We start from the raw sequence: 23915 nt of genomic DNA, 5'->3' as shown, positions 1-23915 counted from the left end.
CTGGAAATGAAAGCTAAAGTATCAAGCAATTTTCAGAAACAAGATTTTAAAGAGAAGGGCAAGCACTTTTTCCTTTTTTATACTTTACAAAGATGCACACAAGTAAAAAATGTAATGTAGTAATGAACAATATTTACAATGATGTAATTGAGTAGCAGACAGTAAATACATACATACATGAGTGATCATCTGTGATAAAAAAAGTGACACAACACTCACTTCTGAGCAAAGTTTACCTGGCGATAATCAGGTAAGGCTTTTTTAACCTGACTGTGCATGCTGGACTGTAATGAGCTTTATCAGTTTTTTCTGATGTCCAATAACATTTAAATTAGAGGAAAGAAACTATAATATAAAAATCAATGTCATCCAAAACCTGCAGACGTGTGTATACACCCATATCCATACAACACACATGGAATTAATAATTTAATAACAATTTTTTTTAGTAATTTTCCAAATTCAAAGTTGTACTTGCCAAATGATTTTAAGTAACCTAAGCTCTTCAATATCTATGAATCACAAGATTTATCACACTGCTGTTTACCAGCTTATTCTGACAATAAAGCCCTTGCATGACGAGTCAGTTTCCGTAATCTCCCTCGACTACTAATTGAGAATACTTCTCTAACTTGAGAACCAACACTTTTGTCAGAGTCATCATCATATTCAAAATCACTTTCTTCTTCCTCTTTGTAACGCACTGTTCGCTGACCTCTGTTTCTAGTCTGAATCCGGACAGATAACCTTGAGGTAGCATCTGTCTGCCTTGAATGTAAGGCACTCCGAGTTGCTCTTGTGCAGTTTCTTGTAGTAGTCCGGGCAGATCTCCGAACAGGAATGTTTTGTTCAGAGTTATCACTTTCTTTGGAGCCTACATGGGATTCAGAGTCACTACCTGAGTTGGCTTGTATATTGGACTTTTCACTGGCACTTTTTCTAGAATCACTACTTGAACTTGATGTTGAGCTAGAGCTACTGCAGCTGGAATCAGAACTAGAACTAGAATCTGAGCTGTCTTCATGTTCACTTTCATTTTTGGTATCACTTTCATTGTCTGTTTTATCAGGAGATGGTATTCTTCTTAGCCTCCTTCCCCTGAGAGATCTAGGAGGTGACAGGGCTTTTGCCTTTGCTTTTCTGGTCATGATTTTATTTTGGATATTATTTTGAATTCTAGTCCTCATTCTGATCTTTCTTCTCCTCCTCATCCTTGTAACTTTTTCTTGTTCTGATTCAGATGCACTGCTAATTTCAGTATCACTATCCATATGATTTATTTCTTCTAATTCGTTCTGCATTAACTTCCCTTTCCATCTTCTTGTCCTCATACGTTCATATATTATAGGTTTAGAAACTGGTTTCTTGGCATTCATATTTTTTACTTTTGGTTTCATCTTTACCATTTTCTTTCCTTTCTTTACTTCACCATTGACAAGAGGAATACCTAAAATAAAATTTTATAAAATTATTATTTGCTTTCTGAATTATGAAACATATAACAGAATAATGAGAAAATAATGAAGTTAATATTTTACTACTACACAGGCATCTCCATGAAGTCTACAGACTCACAGCAGGAGGCTCACGCCATCATCACACAACTCCTATCATATCTCTCCTTAAATGTATTTACTGACAAAGCACTGATATGACAAACCTATTCCATTCAGTCATTCATCACTCTACAACCAAAAATTCTAGTCCTTCCACTTGTGTTAGCAGAGGTAATCTAAGGTGGTGTGGTCACTTAAACAGACTCATAGAGGTAAGGTTAATAATTTTTTGCACAAGTGTTTTTTGCCAGGATGGTAAGAAGGCCCACAAGACAACCAAGATCTAAGTGGATAGATAAATTAAGAAGTGCCTTCAAAGACCTATATATAAGATCAGATAAGGTCAGTCTTGACCAATAACAGATGAATTTGGAGGAAAATTCTCAATAGGAAGTTAGTAATGATGTAATGTTTTCATATAGTACTATCATAATATCCTGTATACACCCTAAGGGCATATATCAGGAATTTGATGATGATCTTCATATCAAGTTCAATGTCACTTTCCTTCATAATGCAATCCATATAGATGATGAATATAGTGAAGATAAGAGTACAGTCTCATCTTACATCAAATCATTTTTGGGTATCTCCATCAATTCTAACTGATTTCTTACAACTTGAATATAGACTATGTACTGGCTGATACGATGACCCATTTACTCTATATAATCATAAAATTTTGAACCGGTTTTCTCCTGCCACATTGTCATGTGCCTTTTCCAGTGTTATAAAACTTACATTTCTCATCTGTTTGTCTTAAAGTGAAAATCTGATCCTGTAAACCTCTAAATCCAGCCCTTTTCTTCTTGAAGTCTCTCTTCCACAATATTTCTTGCCTCTACTAAAGTAGACCAGCATAATTTTATGTGTGGTTCCTATCCACAAAAGGTTATTAGTAAAACTACAGTACATTTCTACCATGGTGGGATAAGGATTTTTATTTTTATAAATTTTATATATTTTTTATATAACACCATGACCCTTCCCACAATGCATAGCAATATACATGGTCAAAGGGAAGTGTTCTTTGCATTACTAAGACAATTGATGTGAAGTCAACAGCCTCTATATACAAGTAGACTTGTCACTAAAGTACTTCATATGCAAATTTTGCTCGCTTGCACTTGGTTAATGATTAAAACAAGAATATAGTCTTGTTAAGTATAATATACAGTAAGCTCTCGACTTACATAGTTAATTCGTTCCAGAGGTTTTCATGTAAGTTCAGAAATTCAGCTTACATGCAATGCATTTTTTGACATATATGTTCATTTCAAAGATAATTAAAGCTTCAACAGACTGTGTTTATCAAATGAAAGTTTATTCAGTATCCAATACAAAAAAATACAAAAATATATCTAAGTAAACTAATAGAAACAGTATTACATATCATTATGAATATGTTGATTGCATGTATAGTCTATACTTTTGCAGCTCTGTTCCCCACCTATCCACCTGCCGTAAATCAGTTTATAGCATGAAATAGCATATTGAGTTTTCTCTTGCATAAGCATAAGACTTATCAGCATTCAGTGTTGCCTATCAAAACCACCTCTTTTGCAAGTGATCACAGATTGCACTGACTGAACTTTCAATGTGTTGCATAATGCAAACTTCTAATGATCTATTCATCATTTCATAAGAGTACACAGTCCACAACTTATTACCTTTTTCATGTTGTTTAATAATTTCTACTTTTAGTCTCCATATTTATAATGCTCTTCTTGTTGCAATTGTAAATACATGTATTTATTCTCATTGCTTTTAAATGTTTCACAGACATAGTTAGGGTTTATATTCTGTTTACAATAAGTACCAATCTAGTTTCATCTAGCAAAAGGCAGAAATGAACAAAATGGCGAAGACATTATCATCAGTATGTCAGCTTACTAGGACAGTCATGTATTATATTAAAATGAAGGATATTATCAATCCAGCCATATTTTATAGCCAAATATAGAAGAAAACAAGAAACATTAAAATGCTTGTAAACTTCTCCAGAAGCCCGTATGTTCACCTAATAAAAGGCAAACATACAAACTCTGTGCCCAGAGTTTGTATGTTTGTCGCTGTATGTTATTCTTTAATTACTTAAAAATCAAGGCAATTCCAGTGCCAAAGGTTACATTCTCAAAATCTTCCCAGCAAATTTTCAAAAATTTTTCTAAGTGTCTTTTATATTGGGTTATAAAATATGAATTGATCCATAATATTCTCCATTTCAATACCTTACTATGTCAAACTGAAGCCTTTTGGTTTTATATATTTTCGTCATCTGTTATATGAGAGATTATGATAGTATACAGGATATTATGCCCAATCAAAGTTTTTGTTTATTAAACACAATCTATTGAAGCTTTAATTATCCTTTGAAATGAACATATATGTCAAAAATTATATACAAAAATGTATGTAAGCTGAACCTCTGAAATGAATTAACCATGTAAGTCAAGGACTTATTGTATATTATACTTAACAAGATAATATTCTTGTTTTAATCATTAACCAAGTGCAAGCGAGCAAAATTTGCATATGAATTACTTCTTCTTCTGTTCATTGAACATCCACAGATGCTGTATGGTCACTCTGATGCTCAGTGATGTGCCACACCAGTCCTTGCCATGCGGTCCTGTTGTATGCTTTTTTGGAGGCTTCAACTCACTGAAGATCAGTCACTCCACACACACACACACACACACACACCATCCATCTCATTGACGCTCTTCCCCTTCCTCTTTTTCTAGGAATTTTATCTTCTATTGCTGTTCTGAGAAGTCTTCCTTCAATCCTTTCAATGCATCCAAAATATTTAACTTTCTTCTGTCAATATCCTTAAGGAGCCTTAAATTTCTACTGATCTTTTCTAACACCCATTCATTTGTGCACCTTTCAGTATATGATATCCTCAAGAGCCTTCTGTAACACCACATCTCAAAAGCAGCTATCCTTTTCTTATCCGATTTCTTTAGGTTCCAAGACACACATCCACAAGTCACTGTTGAAAAAACAACTACATCAAAAATGCTCAACTTTCCCTTGGAGATAGACCCATCTTTCCAGATTTTAGACATCTCTGCTGACTGTTGTTTTAGCCATTCCTAATCTTCTAAACAGCAATTCTTCACACTAGTAATGGATCCCAGTACTCAAACTTGCTGACTTCCTCAATCTTTCTCCATTAAGGTGCACTTGTTTCTCAAGAGCTTCCCTGTTGTATTTCCTTTGAGAATCATAGTCTTTGTCTTGATAGGATTGAGTTGAAGTCCTCTATTATTACTGATCTTGTTAACATTATCAAGAATTTGTCCTAGTTCTTCCTTGTCATTACAAAGGAGTATGGTATTATCAACACGCCTCAGATTACTGATCTACCACCTACCCTAATTCCTGTCTTGAGCTCATGCAATGCTTCATGCATGATGTCCTCGGCATATATACTAAACAAGTGAGGAGAAAGTAAACATCCTTGCCAAACTGAAGCTAATCAGTTAATCCAACACCTGTTCTTACCGTGGCTTCCTGCTCTCTATACAAGTTGGCTATCAGCCTGATGGTGTGTTGAGGAAAACCCATTCTTTTCATTGCTTCCCACAGTTTCACATGCTGAACACAGTCAAAAGCTTTGGAGTAGTCTAAGAAACACATTACCAGAGGGAGTCTAAATTCTTTATATTTCTCTATGATCTGTCTAAGGCAAAGGATCAGATCTCTGGTGCCCTTACCTTTCATAAAACCTGTTTGTTCCTTGGGCATCTCTGCCTCAATTTTGGTCTCAATCCTATTTAGCATGAGATGGTGTTGCTAATCATAATTCGAGGTTCCATAACCACTTAGCTATAAATCCATGTAAGTCGAGTACTTTATAACCAAGTGAAAAATGTCTCTATAAGAAATCTATTCTTTTCATGCTGCTGATAAAAATAATGTAGTGCTCTTGAATTTTTCACAATGATAAAAAAAAAAATTGAGGCAAATTAATCAATCATTATTGTAAAAGGAATATATAGAGGAAGAGGAAGAAAATCCCACTCCATCTGGAGTTTTAACTGTAAAAAGTGGTAATTGAAATCAAGGATATGAACTTTGCATAAACAACCCCCCCCCCCCATAAACTGGCTCTCAGAAATGATTTTCTTGTGAAATATATTTTTAACATTTTCGCAGAACTTGCTATTCAGGAGATAATCATATGAATATTAGAACATATTCGTAGTGATGGCAAAGGCAATAAGAAAACTAGCCAGCCCTAGCTATCCATAGGCACAATCAGGAACTAGAATGCAAGCTTGAGTATTTTTGCATTGTTATGTACTGTTGCTGAATATTTCTATGATCATACTTTGAATGCTATACTCTTCAAGAATACCCTGGAAACTTAGGTGGTAGTGAATTTCATTAAAATTAGCCAGGTAAGATGTTTAAGGATCATACTTGCTTTGTTTCAGAATGCTGTTCTGTAACAGCATTGTGAAACAAATTTCTAATCTTCTAATCTTTTGTGAGTGGGATTAATAAAAACAAAAACTAAAAATATCACTCCCAAGGTTTGTATTATAAATTGTTTATTATAAATTATATGCTACAGAGCTCACAAGGATTAAAGGAATAATCTTAATGAGTCAGACTTTAAAATAAGATCGAAGATAAGAACCTCTGGAAGCCATGGGAAGAAGACAATTAAGTGGTTTCGCTTAAAAGAAGAGAGAGTGAGGAATCGTTTTAGGGAGAGAGTGTTAGAGAGGATTTCGGATGGACTGGAAAGTGTACAAGATTGGTAGAAACATAATTCAAAAGTAATCCTGAGTTGTGCAATCGAGGTGATTGATGAGACATCTGGAAAGATTAGAGAGCAGGAGGATTGGTGATGGAATAATAATGTACAAGTGGCAGTGACAGCTAAGAGGAAGGCAAAGCAGAAGTGGGATGAGTCAAGAGTGGAAGAGGACAGAGAGGTGTACAGAGAGAGAAAGCAAGAAGCTAAGAGAGATGTGGCACAGGCGAAGGCCATGGCATATCAAGATCTGTATGATCAATTAGAAACAAAGGAAGGACAGAGAAAAATTTACCAACTCGCGAAATGTAGAAATAAAGCAGCAAAGGACATCTTACATGTGAGGCAGATCAAAGACGCTGAAGGAAGAGTATTATGGAGGGATGTGGACATAAGAAACAGATGGAGAATATACTTTGAGGGACTTTTGAATGAGGAAAATGCAAGGACTCACAGAGAAGATGGGCAGCCTTCTGAGGGGATGGTGCAGAACATCAGTAGAGTGGAAGTGAAGGAGGCCATGAAGAGGATGAGGAATGGAAAATCGGTGGGCCCCGACAGGATTCCAGTGGAGGCATGGAAGGCACTAGGGGAAGAGGGAATTGACCTGCAGTGGGACCTGTTCATGAAAGTTTGCCAACAGGAAAATATACCCGAGGAATGGAGGGAGAGTACTCTTGTCCCCATCTACAAGGGTAAAGGGGATGCACAAGTCTGTAAGAATTACAGAGGAATAAAGTTGATGTCCCACACAATGAAAATCCTAGAAAGGGTTCTTGATGGAAGATTGAGGAAGGAGGTGGAGATTGCAAACGAACAATTTGGCTTCATGCCTGGTAGATCAACAACAGATGCTATCTTTGGGTTACGGCAGATGATGGAAAAGTTTCGAGAGAAACAACGGAAGCTACATCTGGCATTTATTGATTTGGAGAAAGCATACGATAGAGTGCCAAGGCAAGAAGTCTGGAGGTGTCTGAGGGAAAAGAAGGTTCCGGAGAAATATGTCAGGTTGGTGCGGGAGATGTACAGAAATGTGAAGACAAGAGTTTGGACCTGTCTAGGACAGACAGAAAGTTTTCAAGTAACAGCTGGCTTGCATCAAGGGTCAGCATTAAGTCCGTTTCCGTTTAATATTGTGATGGAGGTGGTGAGGGAGGAGGTGAGAGAAGATGTGCCTTGGACAATGTTGTATGCAGATGACATCTTGCTGTGTGCAGATTCAAGAGAAGAAGCAGGAACTAAACTGGAAAGATGGAGAAAAGTACTGGAAGAGAGAGGTAAGACTGGGCAGAAGTAAGACAGAGTATATGTGTTACACAGTGGGTGGCAGCCAGGAGACAGATCTGGAGCTGGAAGGAAATGTCATCAGGAAGGTGAGGGACTTTAGATACTTAGGTTCAACAGTAGAAGAAGATGGAGGAGCTGAGAAGGAAGCGGGTTGGAGGAACTGGAGGGAGATTGCTGGAGTTTTATGCGATAAGAGGGTGCCGATCAATCTGAAAGGCAAAATCTATAGGACAGTAGTGAGGCCAGCTATGATGTATGCTATGGAAACTGTGGCCCTGAGGAAAAATAACATCAGCAGGATGGAAGTAGCAGAGATGAGAATGTTTAGGTGGATGTGCGGTGTGACCAGAAAGGATCGTTTGAGAAATGACAATGTGAAGGGAACAGTGAAAGTTACGAACTTAGGAACGAAGACACAGGAGGCAAGGTTGAGATGGTTTGGTAATGTGATGAGGAGGGAGGACGAATATGTGGGAAGAAGGGTCATGCAGATGGATGTGCAACGAAGGAGGAAGCGTGGGCGGCCAAAGAAGAGATGGAGGGAGCTGGTAGAAGAGGACTTGAGGATGAAGAACTTGGATATGGTGACAGCCCAAGACAGGAAGATGTAGAGGAGACTCATCATCCACAGTGACCCCACTTAAATGGGAGAGGCTGCAGAAGAAGAAGTCTGCTTTAGTGAAGGACTATTCTGGAAATCAGCAAATGCTCTGTAGAACACTTGTAATTTAAATAAATTTGGCTGCAAGAAGCTACAAAACATCCAGTAGGAAGCTGCTCTAACAAAGGCTATAACAAAACTAGGCAGCCCTAGCTATCCATAGGCATAATCAGGAACTTGAATGCAAGCTTGAGTATTTTTGCACTGTCATGCATGCGTCGCTGAGTATTTTTATGATCATGCTTTGAATGCTATACTCTTCAAGAATACCCTGGAAACTTAGGTGGTAGATGAATTTCATTAAAATTAATCAGGTAATGCCCAAATGATGAGATATTTCATATATTTACCATCATGTATTCTGTATCGTCTTAAACCATATTGATAAAGTATTGATAAATGATTGCAGAATATTCCTTTGAAATAACAGGATCAAATTTGAAGCTGCACACACATTTTAGTTAAATATAAGACAAGGGTAAAAGTTGATGCTGTCCAAGGAATAGGCTTTCCATAATGCTACAGGATCATTCAACTTATATATAACTGTTATTCTACACAGAGCCAAGTCAATATTCTGAATAAGCTTTTGGATAATCATTTCCTGGAATGATGATCTTAAAAAGAAATAGTTTTTTATAATTACAAAACCATGTCAGTTACATAGCCTATCAATGGTTTACCAAGGTCAATATTTTTCTGTTTACCAATAACTGTATGAACAAACCTTAGCAAAAAATGACTTTTTTCCATCTTTCTCAATTTTGGGAAGAAGAATCATTAAACTGAAGTTTATAAATTATTATTTTATTTAATTTTTTTTGGGGGGGGGGGGTTTACAATATTCACTCGAATATAACTCACACCCCTGATTTTACTTTACAAAAAAAAAATCATCATCATCATCATCAAATTCCTGCATGTACCCTCAAGGGGTGTACAGGATATGATAGTACTATATGAAAAAAATTACATCATCATTAATTTCCTATCTACAATTTTCCTCCAAATCAGTCTGTTACTTGTCAACACTCCAATATTATCAGATCTTATATTTCTCTCGTCTAAACCACTTTGTACCGTATCAATCCACCTATATCTTGGTCTTCCTCTCGGTCATTTTCCTGCCAACCTGGCAGAGAACACTTGTTTTGCTAATCTTTCCTCGCCCATTCTGTTTAAGTGACCATACCACCTGAGATTAGCTCTGCTAATGCATTCCTGGATGCTGACAATGTCAAGTTCTTTCCTAATATCCTCGTTTTTAATATGATATTGCCATTGATGCCATCTGTTCACGCCTATAATCTTTCTCAGGACTCTCATATCTGCAGTCTCTAGTCTTTGGTCAAGTGTTTTACTTCTGACCCAGCTCTCATATCCATAAGTTAAAACTGGTTTGAACACTGTCTTGTATACAGCTAATTTAGTGTTCTGACTAATTTCTCTCTTATTCCATATGAATTTATTCAATTGACTTCCCACCATACCAGCTTTGCTGATTCTGTTGTCCATTTCTATATTTAATTTACCATCTTCAGTAAAAATCGTGCCTAAATAGCTGAAATGTTTTACTTGTTCCACAGGTTCTCCATTCACAACACAGTTGACATTTTCAATGATTCTGCCTATTTTCATTGTCTTTGTCTTTTTATTGCTGACCTTCATACCATATCTATTACAAGAGCTATTCAATTTAGTCAGAGAATCTTGCAGACTTGTAGCGGATTTATTTAGAAGTATAACATCGTCTGCATAAAGCAAAGAGCTGATATTAACATCTCCAATTTTGATATGTTTAATACCAGTTTTCTTCATAATGTGATCCATATAGATAATGAATAACAGAGGGGATAATGTACATCCTTGTCTCACACCAGATTTAACATTAAACCATCTTCCTGTACTTCCTTCAATTCTAACTGCTGACTTACAACTCATATAAAGACTAAGTATTGCTTGATATAACGTCCCATTGACACCATATAACTGCAGCGTATTGAATAGCTTCTCTCTTGGGACCTTGTCATATGCCTTTTCCAGATCGACAAAACTTAAATACAGATCTTTGTTATATTCCTATGCTTTCTCGACTATTTGTCGTAAAGTGAAGATCTGACCCTGACAGCCTCTATTTGGCCTGAATCCAGCTTGTTCTTCACCAAGCTTTTCTTCCACAATTTTTCTCAACCGTTTCTCAAGTATACTTGCAGAAACGGTTGAGAACTTGCCAGGAATACTCAGTAGGGAAATACCTCTGTGATTCTCACATGCAGTTTTATTTCCCTTTTTATATATGGGTACTATGAGAGCTCTACTCCAATCATCGGAAATTCGTCCCTCTGCCCAGGCTTTCTGAACTATGCAGTGCAGCCACTATAAGACTCTTATACCACCATACTTCAGCATTTCTGGTCGAATATCATCTACTCCTGCTGCCTTTCCACATTTCAAGCCTTTGATAGCTTTTTCTACTTCAAGTATGGATATGTATTCCTGACTGCATGCCTGGTCAGTGTTTTTTATCACTGTGCTGTCATCACTGCTTGTTTCATTTAGCAGTTTTTCGAAGTAATTACTCCATACTTCAAGGATATCTTTTTCTCCCGTTTTCATGTCACCTTTATCATCTCTAATTCCTTTTACAGCACTCTTTCCTCCATTCTTAAGCTTCTTCAACAACCTCCAGAATATTTTGCCACCTTCTTGATATTTATTTTCTATATTCTTGCCAAAGTCCTCCCATGACTTTTGTTTAGCTAGTTTTACACAGTGTTTAGCATTCTTGCATTTGTCTCTATATTCTCTAAGAGCACAAGCTGACTTATTTGACAGGAACTTTTGCTATGCTTTCTTCTTTTCCTTCACTGCCTCTTTAACCTCCTGTGTCCACCAGGGAGTTCTGATTTTTTTATCCTTACAAACAACCTCACCACATGCCTCTCTGGCAGAATCAATCAATGTTTTCTTCAGAGTTTGCCACTGAATCTCCAAGGTTTGATTCCTGTTCTCAAACTCTTTCATTTTTCCTTCAATAATCTTTGTGTATTTTAGTCTACAGCTCACATCTGAGAGCTGCTCAACTTTTATTCGCTTTAAAACTTTCTTACATGTTATTCTTTTCAATATGAAATTCAATTTTATCCTGCTCAAGACTAAATAGTGATCACTTCCAATTTCAAATCCTCTGTACACTCTGGTGTCCTGCACCAGGGAGAAAACATCACTATCAACAATAACATAGTCAATGAGACTTTTCTTATTCCTAGCCTCTGCTCTCCATGTGAATTTGTGCACGTTTTTATGTTGGAACATGGTGTTAGCAATAATCAGTCCATGTCCTGAGCAGAAATCCAAGATATTTGCCATTATTATTAGCTTTGCTCTTTTCTCCAAATTTCACAAAATATTTTTGTATGTCTGACAATCATTTCCTACTCTGCTATTTAGATCCCCAACAAGGACCAACTTTTCATTTTTCATTGTGTCAGTTCCTTTTTCTAAAGCCTCAAAAAATTCCTCCACTTCTACCTTAGTAGAACCTTCTGTGGGACAGTAGGCACAAATAAGTCTCATTGTCCAGTTCCCCATTCTCATATTTGCCCACATTACTCTACTTGAGACTGACTGCCATTCAAGAAGATTAGCCTCGTATTTTGTGTTGAATACTATGGCTACTCCTTCTTTTCCTTGATTGTCATTGCCTGAATATAACATTCTGTATTTATTGCTCAGAAAGATCTCACCAGTTTTGGTCTTTTTTGTTTCAGTCACCCCTATTATGTCGATCTGGTACTTATCTAATTCCTCAGCTAGCTCCATTTCTTTGCCATTCAGGCTTCTTACATTGATAGTACCGATCTTTAACTCTGGTGATGTTGATTTGGGGTTTATTTTCAGATTTGTTCCAGTAGCTGACTTTTCGCTGTTCGCCCTGGTTCCCTGGCGAAAACAACGGGGGCCTTGTTTAACCGGGCGACACCCCAGCTGGCATGAAATTTTGTCATGTTGTACCATCATTCTATATTTTGGTTTAACCAATAAGAATACAATTTGGTCGGCTAAATCCCAAATTGCCAGCCCATCCTCGTCTGTTCAGTATCCAAGTAGATACCCAACAGGGTGCACCACGAGAAGGTGAGGATTGGACATTAGGTCAGAAGCCCTGGTCGGTTCTCTGCATTCCTTTAAAGGCTATGTGAAGGTCTCCTCTCAGTTATACAGCTTTAACCCTTAAGCAACCCCCCCCCCCAAAAAAAAAAAAAAAAAAAAAAAATTAAAAATTTTCACATATTTTCAGACAAAAAAGTTTAAAACTTTAACTGTTCATGCCACTAATCTTTCTCAGGACTCTTATATCTGCGGTCTCTAGCCTTTGGTCAAGTGTTTAACTTCTGACCCAGCTCTCAGATCCATAAGTTAAAACTGATAAGTTAAAACTGAACACTGTCTTGTATACAGCTAATTTAGTGTTCTGACTAATTTCTCATTTATTCCATTTGAATTTATTCAATTGACTTCCTACCATACCAGCTTTGTTGATTCTGTTGTCCATTTCTATATTTAATTTACCATCTTCACTAAAAATCATGCCTAAATAGCTGAAATGTTTTACTTGTTCCACAGGTTCCCTATTCACAACACAGTTGATATTTTCAACAATTTTCCTATTTTCATTGTCTTTGTCTTTTTAATGCTGACCTTCATACCATATCTATTACAACAGTTATTCAATTTAGTCAGGGAATCTTGCAAATTTTTTGCGGATTTATTTAGAAGTATAACATCGTCCGCATAAAGCAAAGAGCTGACATTAACATCACCAATTCTGATATAATGTTTAATACCAATTTCTTTCATGTGATCCATATAGATAATGAATAACAGAGGGGATAATGTACATCCTTGTCTCACACCAGATTTAACATTAACCATCTTCCTGTACTTCCTTCAATTCTAACTGCTGACTTACAACTCAAATAAAGAGTAAGTATTTCTTGATATAATACCCCACTGATACCATATAACTGTAGCGTATTGAATAGCTTCTCTCTTGGCACCATGTCATATGCCTTTTCCAGATCGACAAAACTTAAATACAGTTCTTTGTTATATTCTCATGCTTTCTCAACTATTTGTCGTAAAGTAAAGATCTGATCCTGACAACCTCTATTTGGCCTGAATCCAGCTTGTTCTTCACCAAGCTTTTCTTCCACAATTCTTCTCAACCGTTTCTCAAGTATACTTGCATAGATCTTGCCAGGAACACTCAGTAGGGAAATAACTCTGTAATTCTCACATGCAGTTTTATTTCCCTTTTTATAATATGGGTACTATGAGAGCTCTATTCCAATCATCGGGAATTCGTCCCTCTGTCCAGGCTTTCTGAACTATGCAGTGCAGCCACTGTAAGACTTTTATACCACCATACTTCAGCATTTCTGGTCGAATATCATCTACTCCTGCTGCCTTTCCACATTTCAAGCCTTTGATGGCTTTTTCTACTTCAAGTATGGATATGTATTCCTGACTGAATGCCTGGTCAGTGTTTTTTACCACTGTGCTGTCATCACTGCTTGTTTCATTTAGCAGATTTTCAAAGTAATTACTCCATACTTCAAGGATATCTTTTTCTCCCGTTTTCATGTCACCTTTATCATTTCTAATTCCTTTTATAACACACTTTCCTCCATTCTTAAGCTTCTTCAACAACCTCCAGAATATTTTGCCACTTTCTTGATATTTATTTTCTATATTCTTGCTAAAGTCCTCCCATTACTTTTTTTAGCTAGTTTTACACAGTGTTTTGCTTTCTTACATTTGTCTTTGTATTCTCTAAGAGCAAAAGCTGACTTATTTGCCAGGAACTTTTGATATACTTTCTTCTTTTCCTTCACTGCCTCTTTGACTTCCTGTGTCCACTATGGAGTTCTGATATTTCTATCCTTGCAGACAACCTCACCACATGCCTCCCTGGCTGAATCAATCAGGGGTTTCTTCAAGGCTTGCCACTGAATCTCTAAGGTTTGGTTCCTGTTCTAAAACTTTTTCATTTTTTCTTCAATAATCTTTGTGTATTTTAGTCTACAGTTCACATCTGAGAGCTGCTCAACTTTTATTCGCTTTAAAACTTTCTTACATGTCATTCTTTTCAATATGAAATTCAATTTTATCCTGCTCAAGAGACTAAATAGTGATCACTTCAATTTCAAATCCTCTGTACACTTTGGTGTCCTGCACCAGGGAGAAAACATCACTATCAACAACAACATAGTCAATGAGACTTTTCTTATTCCTTGCTTCTTCTCTCCATGTGAATTTGTGCACATTTTTATGTTGGAACATGGTGTTAATAATAACCAGTCCATGTCCTTAGCAGAAATCCAACAGGTATTTGCTATTATTATTAGCTTTGCTCTTTTCTCCAAATTTCCCAAAATATTTTTGTATGTCTGACAATCATTTCCTACTCTGCTATTTAGATCAACAAGGACCAACTTTCCCTTTTCATTGTGTCAGTTGCTTTTTCTAAAGCATCAAAAAATTCCTCCACTTCTACCTTATTAGACCTTCTGTGGTACCATAGGCACAAATAAATCTGATTGTTCAATTCCCCATTCTGATATTATCCCACATCACTCTACTTGAGACTGCCTGCCATTCAAGAAGATTAGCCCCGTATTTTGTGTTGAATACTATGGCTACTTCTTCTTTTCCTTGATTGTCATTTCCTGAAGATAACATTTTGTATTTATTGCTCAGAAAGATCTCACCAGTTTTTGTCTTTTAATTTCAGTCACCCGTATTATGTCGATCTGGTACTTATCTAATTCTTCACTTAGCTCCATTTCTTTGCCATTCAGGCTTCTTATGTTGAATGTTGATAGTACCGATCTTTAATTCTGGTGATGTTGAGGTGGGGTGTGCTTTCAGATTTGTTCCAGTAGCTGACTTTTCGCTGTTCGCCTGGTTCCCTGGCAAAAACAATGGGGGCCTTGTTTAACCGGGCGACGCCCCAGCTGGCATGAAATATTGTCATGTTGTACCATCATTTTGTATATTGGTTTAAGCCAATAAGAATACAATTTGGTCAGCTAAATCCCAAATTGCCAGCCCATCCTCGTTCGTTCGGTATTGTTGGATTCTGAATGAAGAGAAATTAAAATTATTAATACTTCCTCCAGAATCCAACATAATCCATCATATCAAAGGCTACATTTGTAGATATTATTTAATGTAAATCTCTTGTTATAAACTATTATTCATATAATTACCTTTGTTTTTTTTAAATCTATTATATGTATTAATAATGGAAAAGACTATGAAAATAACGTTCAGATTATGTTGAATTTTTTCTTGACAATTATTCATAAGACTATTACACTTTTTTTACATATAATCTTTGTCTAGTAGCTTTATTTTATCCTCCTACATGTGTCGCCAATTTTTTCTATTGGCATCCTCAGGGAATACAAACTAGTAAGCTAAAATGAAGGTTACAGACTAGGTTATAACTGATGGTTCTAATTCATACCAAAAATTGGTATTGTGCATGACAATGGGCATGTCTCGTTAACGTGATTTATTTGTTATGGTTCATGACGTAATTGTTATGAAAGTTCATTTCTTTGATGTTTAATGATCTGATAAATGTTTTCCAAATTTCTGGTAAAATTAGTCCTTGATTCTTGTTTAGGTTTTCAGTTTTACGGGCGACTGTAGCTGCTTCTTTAAAGGTTCTTGAATGGTAGTTATCTTCTATGTATGGCATAAGGCTCTTATCCCACTCAATGTGATGGTTAGTAGAGGCAAAGTGGCATGAAAGGGCTGAAATGTCTTGTCTGTTATTTCTGACATATCCTATGTGTTCTTTCTTTCTCGTGTCAAAGCTTCTAGAGGTCTGACCTACGTAACTAATACCACATGTATGGCATAAGGCTCTTATCCCACTCAATGTGATGGTTAGTAGAGGCAAAGTGGCATGAAAGGCCTGAAATGTCTTGTCTGTTATTTCTGACATATCCTATGTGCTCTTTCTTTCTCGTTTCAAAGCTTTTAGAGGTCTGACCTACGATAACTAATACCACATGAGCAAGGTATATTATATACTCCAGAGTACTTGTAGAATGGGTGAGGATCTTTTGGTGATATTAAAAATTTCCGAATAGTGTCGATTGGTTCGAATGCCACTCTGATCTTGTGTGGTTTTAAAAGGTTAGCTAATTTTTTGAAAAGGTTGCTGACAAAAGGAATCGTAATTGTACTGATGTATTGGACGTCATCACGTTGTCGATGTGGTATATCAGTAAAGAGAATCTTGTTGTAGAGTCTTTTTGGGTAACCATTTAAAGAAAGTTCTCTGGATACTGTGGTTAATTCCGTTAGTAGGTCATTCTTGTCTGTCGTATACTGTATAGCTCATTTTCTTGAGACTATGGATAATGCTAAGTTTCTGAGCTGAGTTGAAATGGATGTAACGTCCAGTATTTGTAGGTTTTTTTGTATACAGATAGGTTGATACTATTATTGGTTTGTTTCTTTATTAAAATTTCAAGGAATGGCAGTTTTTTATCTTTTTCCATTTCTAATGTGAATTTGATGGTATTGTGAAAACTATTGATTTTGTTGAGGTAATTCATTAGTTCTTCTTTTGTATGATCCCAAAACTATGGGTAGCCCCCTCTCACCTCCTTGTGCTGACTTATTCATGGAAGATCTAGAGAAAAAAATCTTAACCCAGATCATTCCAAAACCGAAAATTTGGTACAGATATGTAGATGACATCTTTATCATTTGGGATCATACGAAAGAAGAACTAATGAATTACCTCAACCAAATCAATAGTTTCCACAATACCATCAAATTCACATTAGAAATGGAAAAAGATAAAAAACTGCCATTCCTTGACATTTTAATAAAGAAACAAACCAATAATAGTATCAACCTATCTGTATACAGAAAACCTACAAATACTGGACGTTACCTCCATTTCAACTCAGCTCAGAAACTTAGCATTATCCATAGTCGCAAGAAAAGAGCTATACAGTATACGACAGACAAGGATGACCTACTAATGGAATTAACCACAATATCCAGAGAACTTTCTTTAAATGGTTACCCCAAAAGACTCTACAACAAGATTCTCTTTACTGATATACCACATCGACAACGTGATGATACATCAGTACAATTATGATTCCTTTTGTCAGAAACCTTTTCAAAAAATTAGCTAACCTTTTAAAACCACATAAGATCAGAGTGGCATTCGAACCAATCAACACTATTCGGAAATTTTTAAGATCACCAAAAGATCCTCACCCATTCTACAAGTACTCTGGAGTATATAATATACCTTGCTCATGTGGTATTAGTTACGTAGGTCAGACCTCTAGAAGCTTTGAAACGAGAAAGAAAGAACACATAGGATATGTCGGAAATAACAGACAAGACATTTCAGGCCTTTCGTGCCACTTTGCCTCTACTAACCATCACATTGAGTGGGATAAGAGCCTTATGCCATACATAGAAGATAACTACCATTCAAGAACCTTTAAAGAAGCAGCTACAGTCGCCCGTAAAACTGAAAACCTAAACAAGAATCAAGGTCTAATTTTACCAGAAATTTGGAAAACATTTATCAGATCATTAAACATCAAAGAAATGAACTTTCATAACAATTATGTCATGAACCATAACGAATAAATCACGTTAACGAGACACGCACATTGTCACGCACAATATCAATTTTTTGTATGAATTAGAACCATCAGTTATAACCTAGTCTGTAACCTTCGTTTTAGCTTACTAGTTTGTATTCCCTGAGGATGCCAATAGAAAAAATTGGCGAAACATGTAGGAGGATAAAATAAAGCTACTTGACTAAGATTATATGTAAAAAAAGTGTAATAGTCTAACGTTCAGATTATTTTATTTATTCCTATATTAATAGTAGAAGAATTTGTGTTCATCTTATTTATTTGTATATTATTTGAATTGAAAAGTATCCTTTTCTTTTATTTCTGTATGTAAAGGTAAAATGTTATGTAATGCTTATGTACTGCTCTAATTGTTGTCATGGAGACAGATTTAAAAGTAGAAAGCATGAGCGTGGTAGCGCGTGCGCTATGGATATGAGATGGAATCGATATAAGCTAGATGGTGAGAACAAGTTTTGGCGGGCAAAAGGAGTGAAAGTATATAAACAGAAAGCTATAGTAAACAAGAGAGGAGTCGGAGAGTCAAGCAGTCAGCACTAGAACTGGAGAACTAGGGACTGAGTGCAGTTGGTACACTCAGCACAGTACAATAGAGATGAGGAAATTGTTTATTGGCAGCACGGAGTTAAGTAAGAGGCTGTAGTAATAAGAATTAAGTGCTGTAATTAAATTATGAAGGATCGAGATATAAATTAACTACTCAGAATATAGATATGGAATTCTGAAGTTTATGATGAATTCCAGAGCCTCCAAGGAAGATTAGTGGAAAGCTGATTCTATTGCAAAGTAGTATATGAGGAATAAGTGAATTTTCTAGTGCAAATGTGTGTCTGCATTTGTGATGTGCTGAGATTAATGATTAAGTTATTTTAAAGAAGATTACTTTTGAAATGTGTAGCTCCAGTGTGATAGTTAACTAAAGTTTTAAGTGTGCCTCAATGAATAATATGTGTAAGGATTTATTCCGGTAAGAACAGTTGTACTTTATAGCATTTTAGAGTGAAGTTATAAGAATTAACTCCTCCTGTTAAATCCTAACATTAACTGTGGTGCTTATGCTGAAATTAACCGAAGCTAGAAGATTAATAGTCTCCCCCCCCTTAAAATGATAACTACCTCTTGACTGAACTATGTGATTTCTGACTAAAGGATAATTAGAGAATACAATTGCTGTGAATTTCAGTGATATTGAACTTTAGAACTATCTTTGTTTGTTAGGGAGAAATCAGATTTTAAAGACTCAAAGTTTGATACCAAGAGTTGAGTGAATGTTATGAGTTGTTGAACTGAGTTATTTTTGCATTATCTTGTATCAAAAGTATGCTTATGTTTATATTATATAACCTTGCATTAAATGTTTTGTTTTATCGTTTTCAATTTGTTGTTAGCCTGATTCTTTTTCACTGCACCGTTCATAAAATTATCGGACCTAACAGGAACCTTAAATGTTGATGTTAAACTCGGCCTATATATATAAAAATTAGACTGCTAAAGTTAATTAATATTTGATTCCACTATTTTGCATAGACTAATATGAATATAGGGTGGCACAGTATAATAAAAATTTCCCTATATTTGGCTTAGTAATCAACATACAATTAATTAACCTTAATAAGAACAACGTTAAAACAAGATGGCGGATCAAAAGACAGGATGTACTATTACTACTATGAAAGGACAAACCAACAGTATCCAGGTAGATACCCAACAGGGTGCACCACGAGAAGGTGAGGATTGGACATTAGGTCAGAAACCCTGGTTGGTTCTCCGCATTCCTTTAAAGGCTATGTGGAGGTCTCCTCTCAGTTATACAGCTTTGACCCTTAAACACCCCTATAGTAGATTCTTGGTAAGTCATACCCATTTTCAGTATTTGTAAATCATGGTGATCTTATGATTCCAAAATAATAAAAGGACAAGCAATAATGAAACTGTAATTTTAATTTAATTACAGAAGCACTGTTGCTAAAGATTCAAATATATTGTGTGATGAAGGTGAGCCCCATGGTATAAATAACGTTGATATTTAAAATTTAAATGCATTCATTTTATAAATGATGTGAGCAATTATGAATTATAATGAATAGTGAAAATTAAATTATGAATGTCAATTTAATTTTTTACCGAAAACTTTAGTTTCCAAAATCACTGCATATATCTCACACCACGAGTTTTTGAACTTTGGGGAAAAAAAGTGTGAATTATATTCAAGTAAATACAGTACATAAAATAGTAGGAAGCAGGAATTTATTTCTTGGCTGAACTAAGCTCTAAAAGAAGGTATAATAATAAATACCTTCTTTTACAGCTCAGGTTTTTTTTGTTAGGATTGCAAATATGTAGAATGACTGTCAGTAATGGTTTAGAGTAGGTGTCAGCAAACTTTTTCTGAGAAGGACTGGATAGTAAACATTTTATGCTTTGCAGGCCAAGAGGTGAAATCAAGGATATTATGTACTTATATATAAGGGGAAAAATAAAATAAACTGTATTTTTTTTTTTTTTTGCTATTAACAAAATATAATTTTGTACAAATACATTTTTGCAAAATTAGTGAGAAATATGGATTTTTTTAATTATTTTTTAAATCAAACATAATTGCTGTTAACTGGGTTCAAAGTTAATGTTCCCAATCAACAAAGTTGGTTGAAAAATTCTCATCACATAAGGTTGATTTGCAATGAGATTTTATGTATTTCACCTTAGAAAATCTTTTCACATCTTGGAAAATGTCTGACATTTTCTACCAAATTCTGAGCTACCAAACTTGAATATAAACAAACATGTAACAATATTTACCAATATAAACTTGTGATACACGTGACTTAGAAATATGCGACACCAAAAATTATCTAGCTAGCATAAAACATAGAACTAACAATGTGCCTTTTAGTGGACAAAAACTATAAAGGTAATTTGAAGAAGTCAGGCTATATTTGGGTCTCAGATTGACTGTCTTCCAGATCTCTGGCAAACTAATGCAACTATACTTACTGAGGTTGGGAGAGTACTTCATAGCCAAAGCTGATTCTATATAGCCTCTCAGACCTATAGCAACTTCTATGCAGCACAAATGTCTTCTTCCATTTAATCCTGTGCGAAGGAACATCCAGAGCATGGCTGCCAGTCCCAACTTATCATATAGATGAAGTTTTATGTTCTTCAAGGAGGATGTTAACCAATCTACCAATCTGTCCAAAGTAGGCTAAACTTGCAGGCACACTCAAGGATGTGCAAGAGAATGAAGTTGATTCTTAATGGAATGGACGAGCTATCTGAATGAGTATTTGAAATCACATATCTCCCCAGCTGAGTCAATCAATGTTTTCTTCAGAGTTTGCCACTGAGACTCCAAGGTTTGTATAGTCGAGTCTACAGTTTACCCATAAAAGCTGCTCTGCTTTAATTCTTTATGAGACTTTCTTACATACTGTTATTTTCAATGTGATATTCATTTTTAGCCTAACTAAATGATGGTCACTTTCAATTTCAAATCCTCTGTACACTCTTGTACAGAGGATTATCTTGAGTAAGTATGAATAAATCACTATCAACAATGACATAGTTAATAAGACTTTTCTTATTTCTAGGTGTCTTCTCTCTACATGAATTTGTACATCTTTATGTTGGAATATGGTGTTAGTAATGACTGGTCCATGTCCTGAGCAGAAGTCCAGCAGATACCATTATTATTATTATTATTAGCCTTGTCCTTTTCTCCAAATTTTTCAAAATGCTCCTATATATCTGATGGGATTCACTTCCTACTCTGAGGTTTAGATCTCCAGCAAGAATCACTTTTTCCATTTTCTTTATGTCAGCTGCTCCTGCTCTAACAACTCAAAAAATTCCTCTATTTCTTCCTTAGTAAAATCTTCTGTAGGATTGTAGGCACAAATAAGTTTCATTGTCCATTTCACCATTTTGAAGTATGCCCCACACCACTCTACTTGAAACTGCCTTCAAATCAAGAAGTTTATTTTCATGTTTGGTGTTGAATGCTATCACTACTCCTATCTTTCCTTGATCATTATTACTCGAATATAACATCCTATGCTTATTATTCAGTAAGTTCTCACCTGTTTTTTATTTTCTTTGTCTCAGTTGCCAATTATGTCCACATGGCACTTTTCTAGTTCTTCTGCAAGAATGATTTCCTTTCCATTAATACTCCTTAATACTAATGGTTCCTATCTTAAATTCTTCTGATGGCTCAAGTTCTTCTTCTACCAGATGCTGTTTGTTTCAGTAGCTGACTTTTTACAGTTTGCCCTAGCTCCATAATAATAACAGTGGGGGCCTTGTTTAACCAGGCAATGCCCCAGTTGGGGCATTGCCTGGTTAAATGAAATCTCTTATATTGTACCATCATATATATTTGTGGTTTAAGTCAATAGACAGTGCAATTTGCTTGGCTAAGTCCCAAATTGCCGGTCCATTCTTGTTAATTCATTACTTAGTGGATACCTACTAATGGGGTGCACCATGTGAAGGTGAGAATTGGACATTAGGTTAGAAGTTCCACTTGGTTCTCCACATTCCTTAAAGGTGTTGTGGAGATCTCTTCTCAGTTATTTGACTTTGACTCTTAAGCAACCCCGATCATAACCAATGTTTAACATATTTTCTGTTGTTGTTGTGTCATTTTATTATTATAATTTTATAAATATTATGTTTTCATGGACTTAGAAGACTCATCACTGGAGACCATGTTAACCATTATTCACCTAATGGATAATTCGTACTTTGAACTTCTTTTAAACTCATTCACTGCGATAACAATATCCAGTAACACTGTTCAGATCTTGCTAAACCCTTAACCTTAAAATAAATAACAGAACATTATCAACGTATATCAAATTTAGCAATTCTAGCTCTTACATAACATTTGGGAGGCATTTTAAATCACAGACAGAAAAATCAACTCTCTGAAATATCCAACACATTTCTATTGTACAGGAATATTTACATAACTCATTTGGAGGAGAGCTGAATTTAATTCACCTGTTTTGTTTTTGTGGAGCATTTTTCTCACTGGTCTCAATGGGAGTTTACATTTTCGAGAAATCTGTTCCCTTTTCTCCTTATGTTCTCGACGGATGACTTTTTTCTTTTTCATATCCTTGGACACTAAAAAAATCAAGTTTGCAAACAGATGTAAAATACTACAATCAATCAGATTTTTATACAGGATGATCTAATATAATAATCATTTAAATTACAAATTTCTGATCAACGTGATTTTGTTTTTAGTAATATTTAATTAAGATCAACTGAGCTGCTCAATAAATGCGCTTACATATCTTGTTTCATAATATTTGATTCAGGAATGAATAAAATCACACAAATTTGATAAAAACTCAGCAATTCAGGATACAACCATTATTCTGAAAAATCCTCTTTTCTTCCTTGATTCATATTATTATTTTTTATGCAGTGCGTGTGTGTGCATGTGCACACACACACACACACACACATGCACACAGATTTTTCAGTGGAGCTACAGCCTTCTTATCACGGCTAATGGTTAACGTATTTTCTGTTGTTGCATCAGCTTATTATTATAATTCAATGAACATTTCCATGGATTCAGATGACTCATCACAGGAGACCCATGTTAATCATTATTTACATAATGCCTATCATACTTCTCTTAAACTTTCCACTGATAGAAAACACTCATGACTAGGCCTCCAGAAATTCAACTTGCCACAGGCGAGTTAACAGACACAAATGGCAAGTGAATTTTCAGCCTTGTTCTAAATGCATTCAAAATGTATTATTATTATTTTTTTTTCACATAATTTACACGTCATTTTAAAACATCATCTCTAATCAAGTTATTTGATCACAGGCAGCTGCCAACGAATTTATTAAAGAAGTGTTATTTCTAGAGAGTTGGAAATAAAATTTCTGGA

The 23915-nt window shown here is 35.5% G+C and overlaps 1 protein-coding gene across 1 annotated transcript in view; it reads right to left on the bottom strand.

The window, feature by feature from the left end:
* Window positions 1–449: 449 nt before the first annotated feature.
* The window catches only part of BRWD3 (bromodomain and WD repeat-containing protein), a 451316-nt gene continuing 427850 nt past the window's right edge, over window positions 450–23915 (bottom strand). The window contains 1 exon segment of the mRNA XM_090409588.1: window positions 450–1447. Within this exon segment, the coding sequence (XP_090265714.1) occupies window positions 552–1447 (896 nt within the window). The 3' untranslated portion in view covers window positions 450–551.

Source organism: Typopeltis vanoorti, chromosome 19, assembly GCF_054136105.1.
Source record: "Typopeltis vanoorti isolate ZY-2024b chromosome 19, IOZ_Tvanoo_1.0, whole genome shotgun sequence".
In the NCBI taxonomy this organism is placed as follows: domain Eukaryota; kingdom Metazoa; phylum Arthropoda; class Arachnida; order Uropygi; family Thelyphonidae; genus Typopeltis; species Typopeltis vanoorti.
This window is presented reverse-complemented; position numbering and strand designations above follow the sequence as displayed.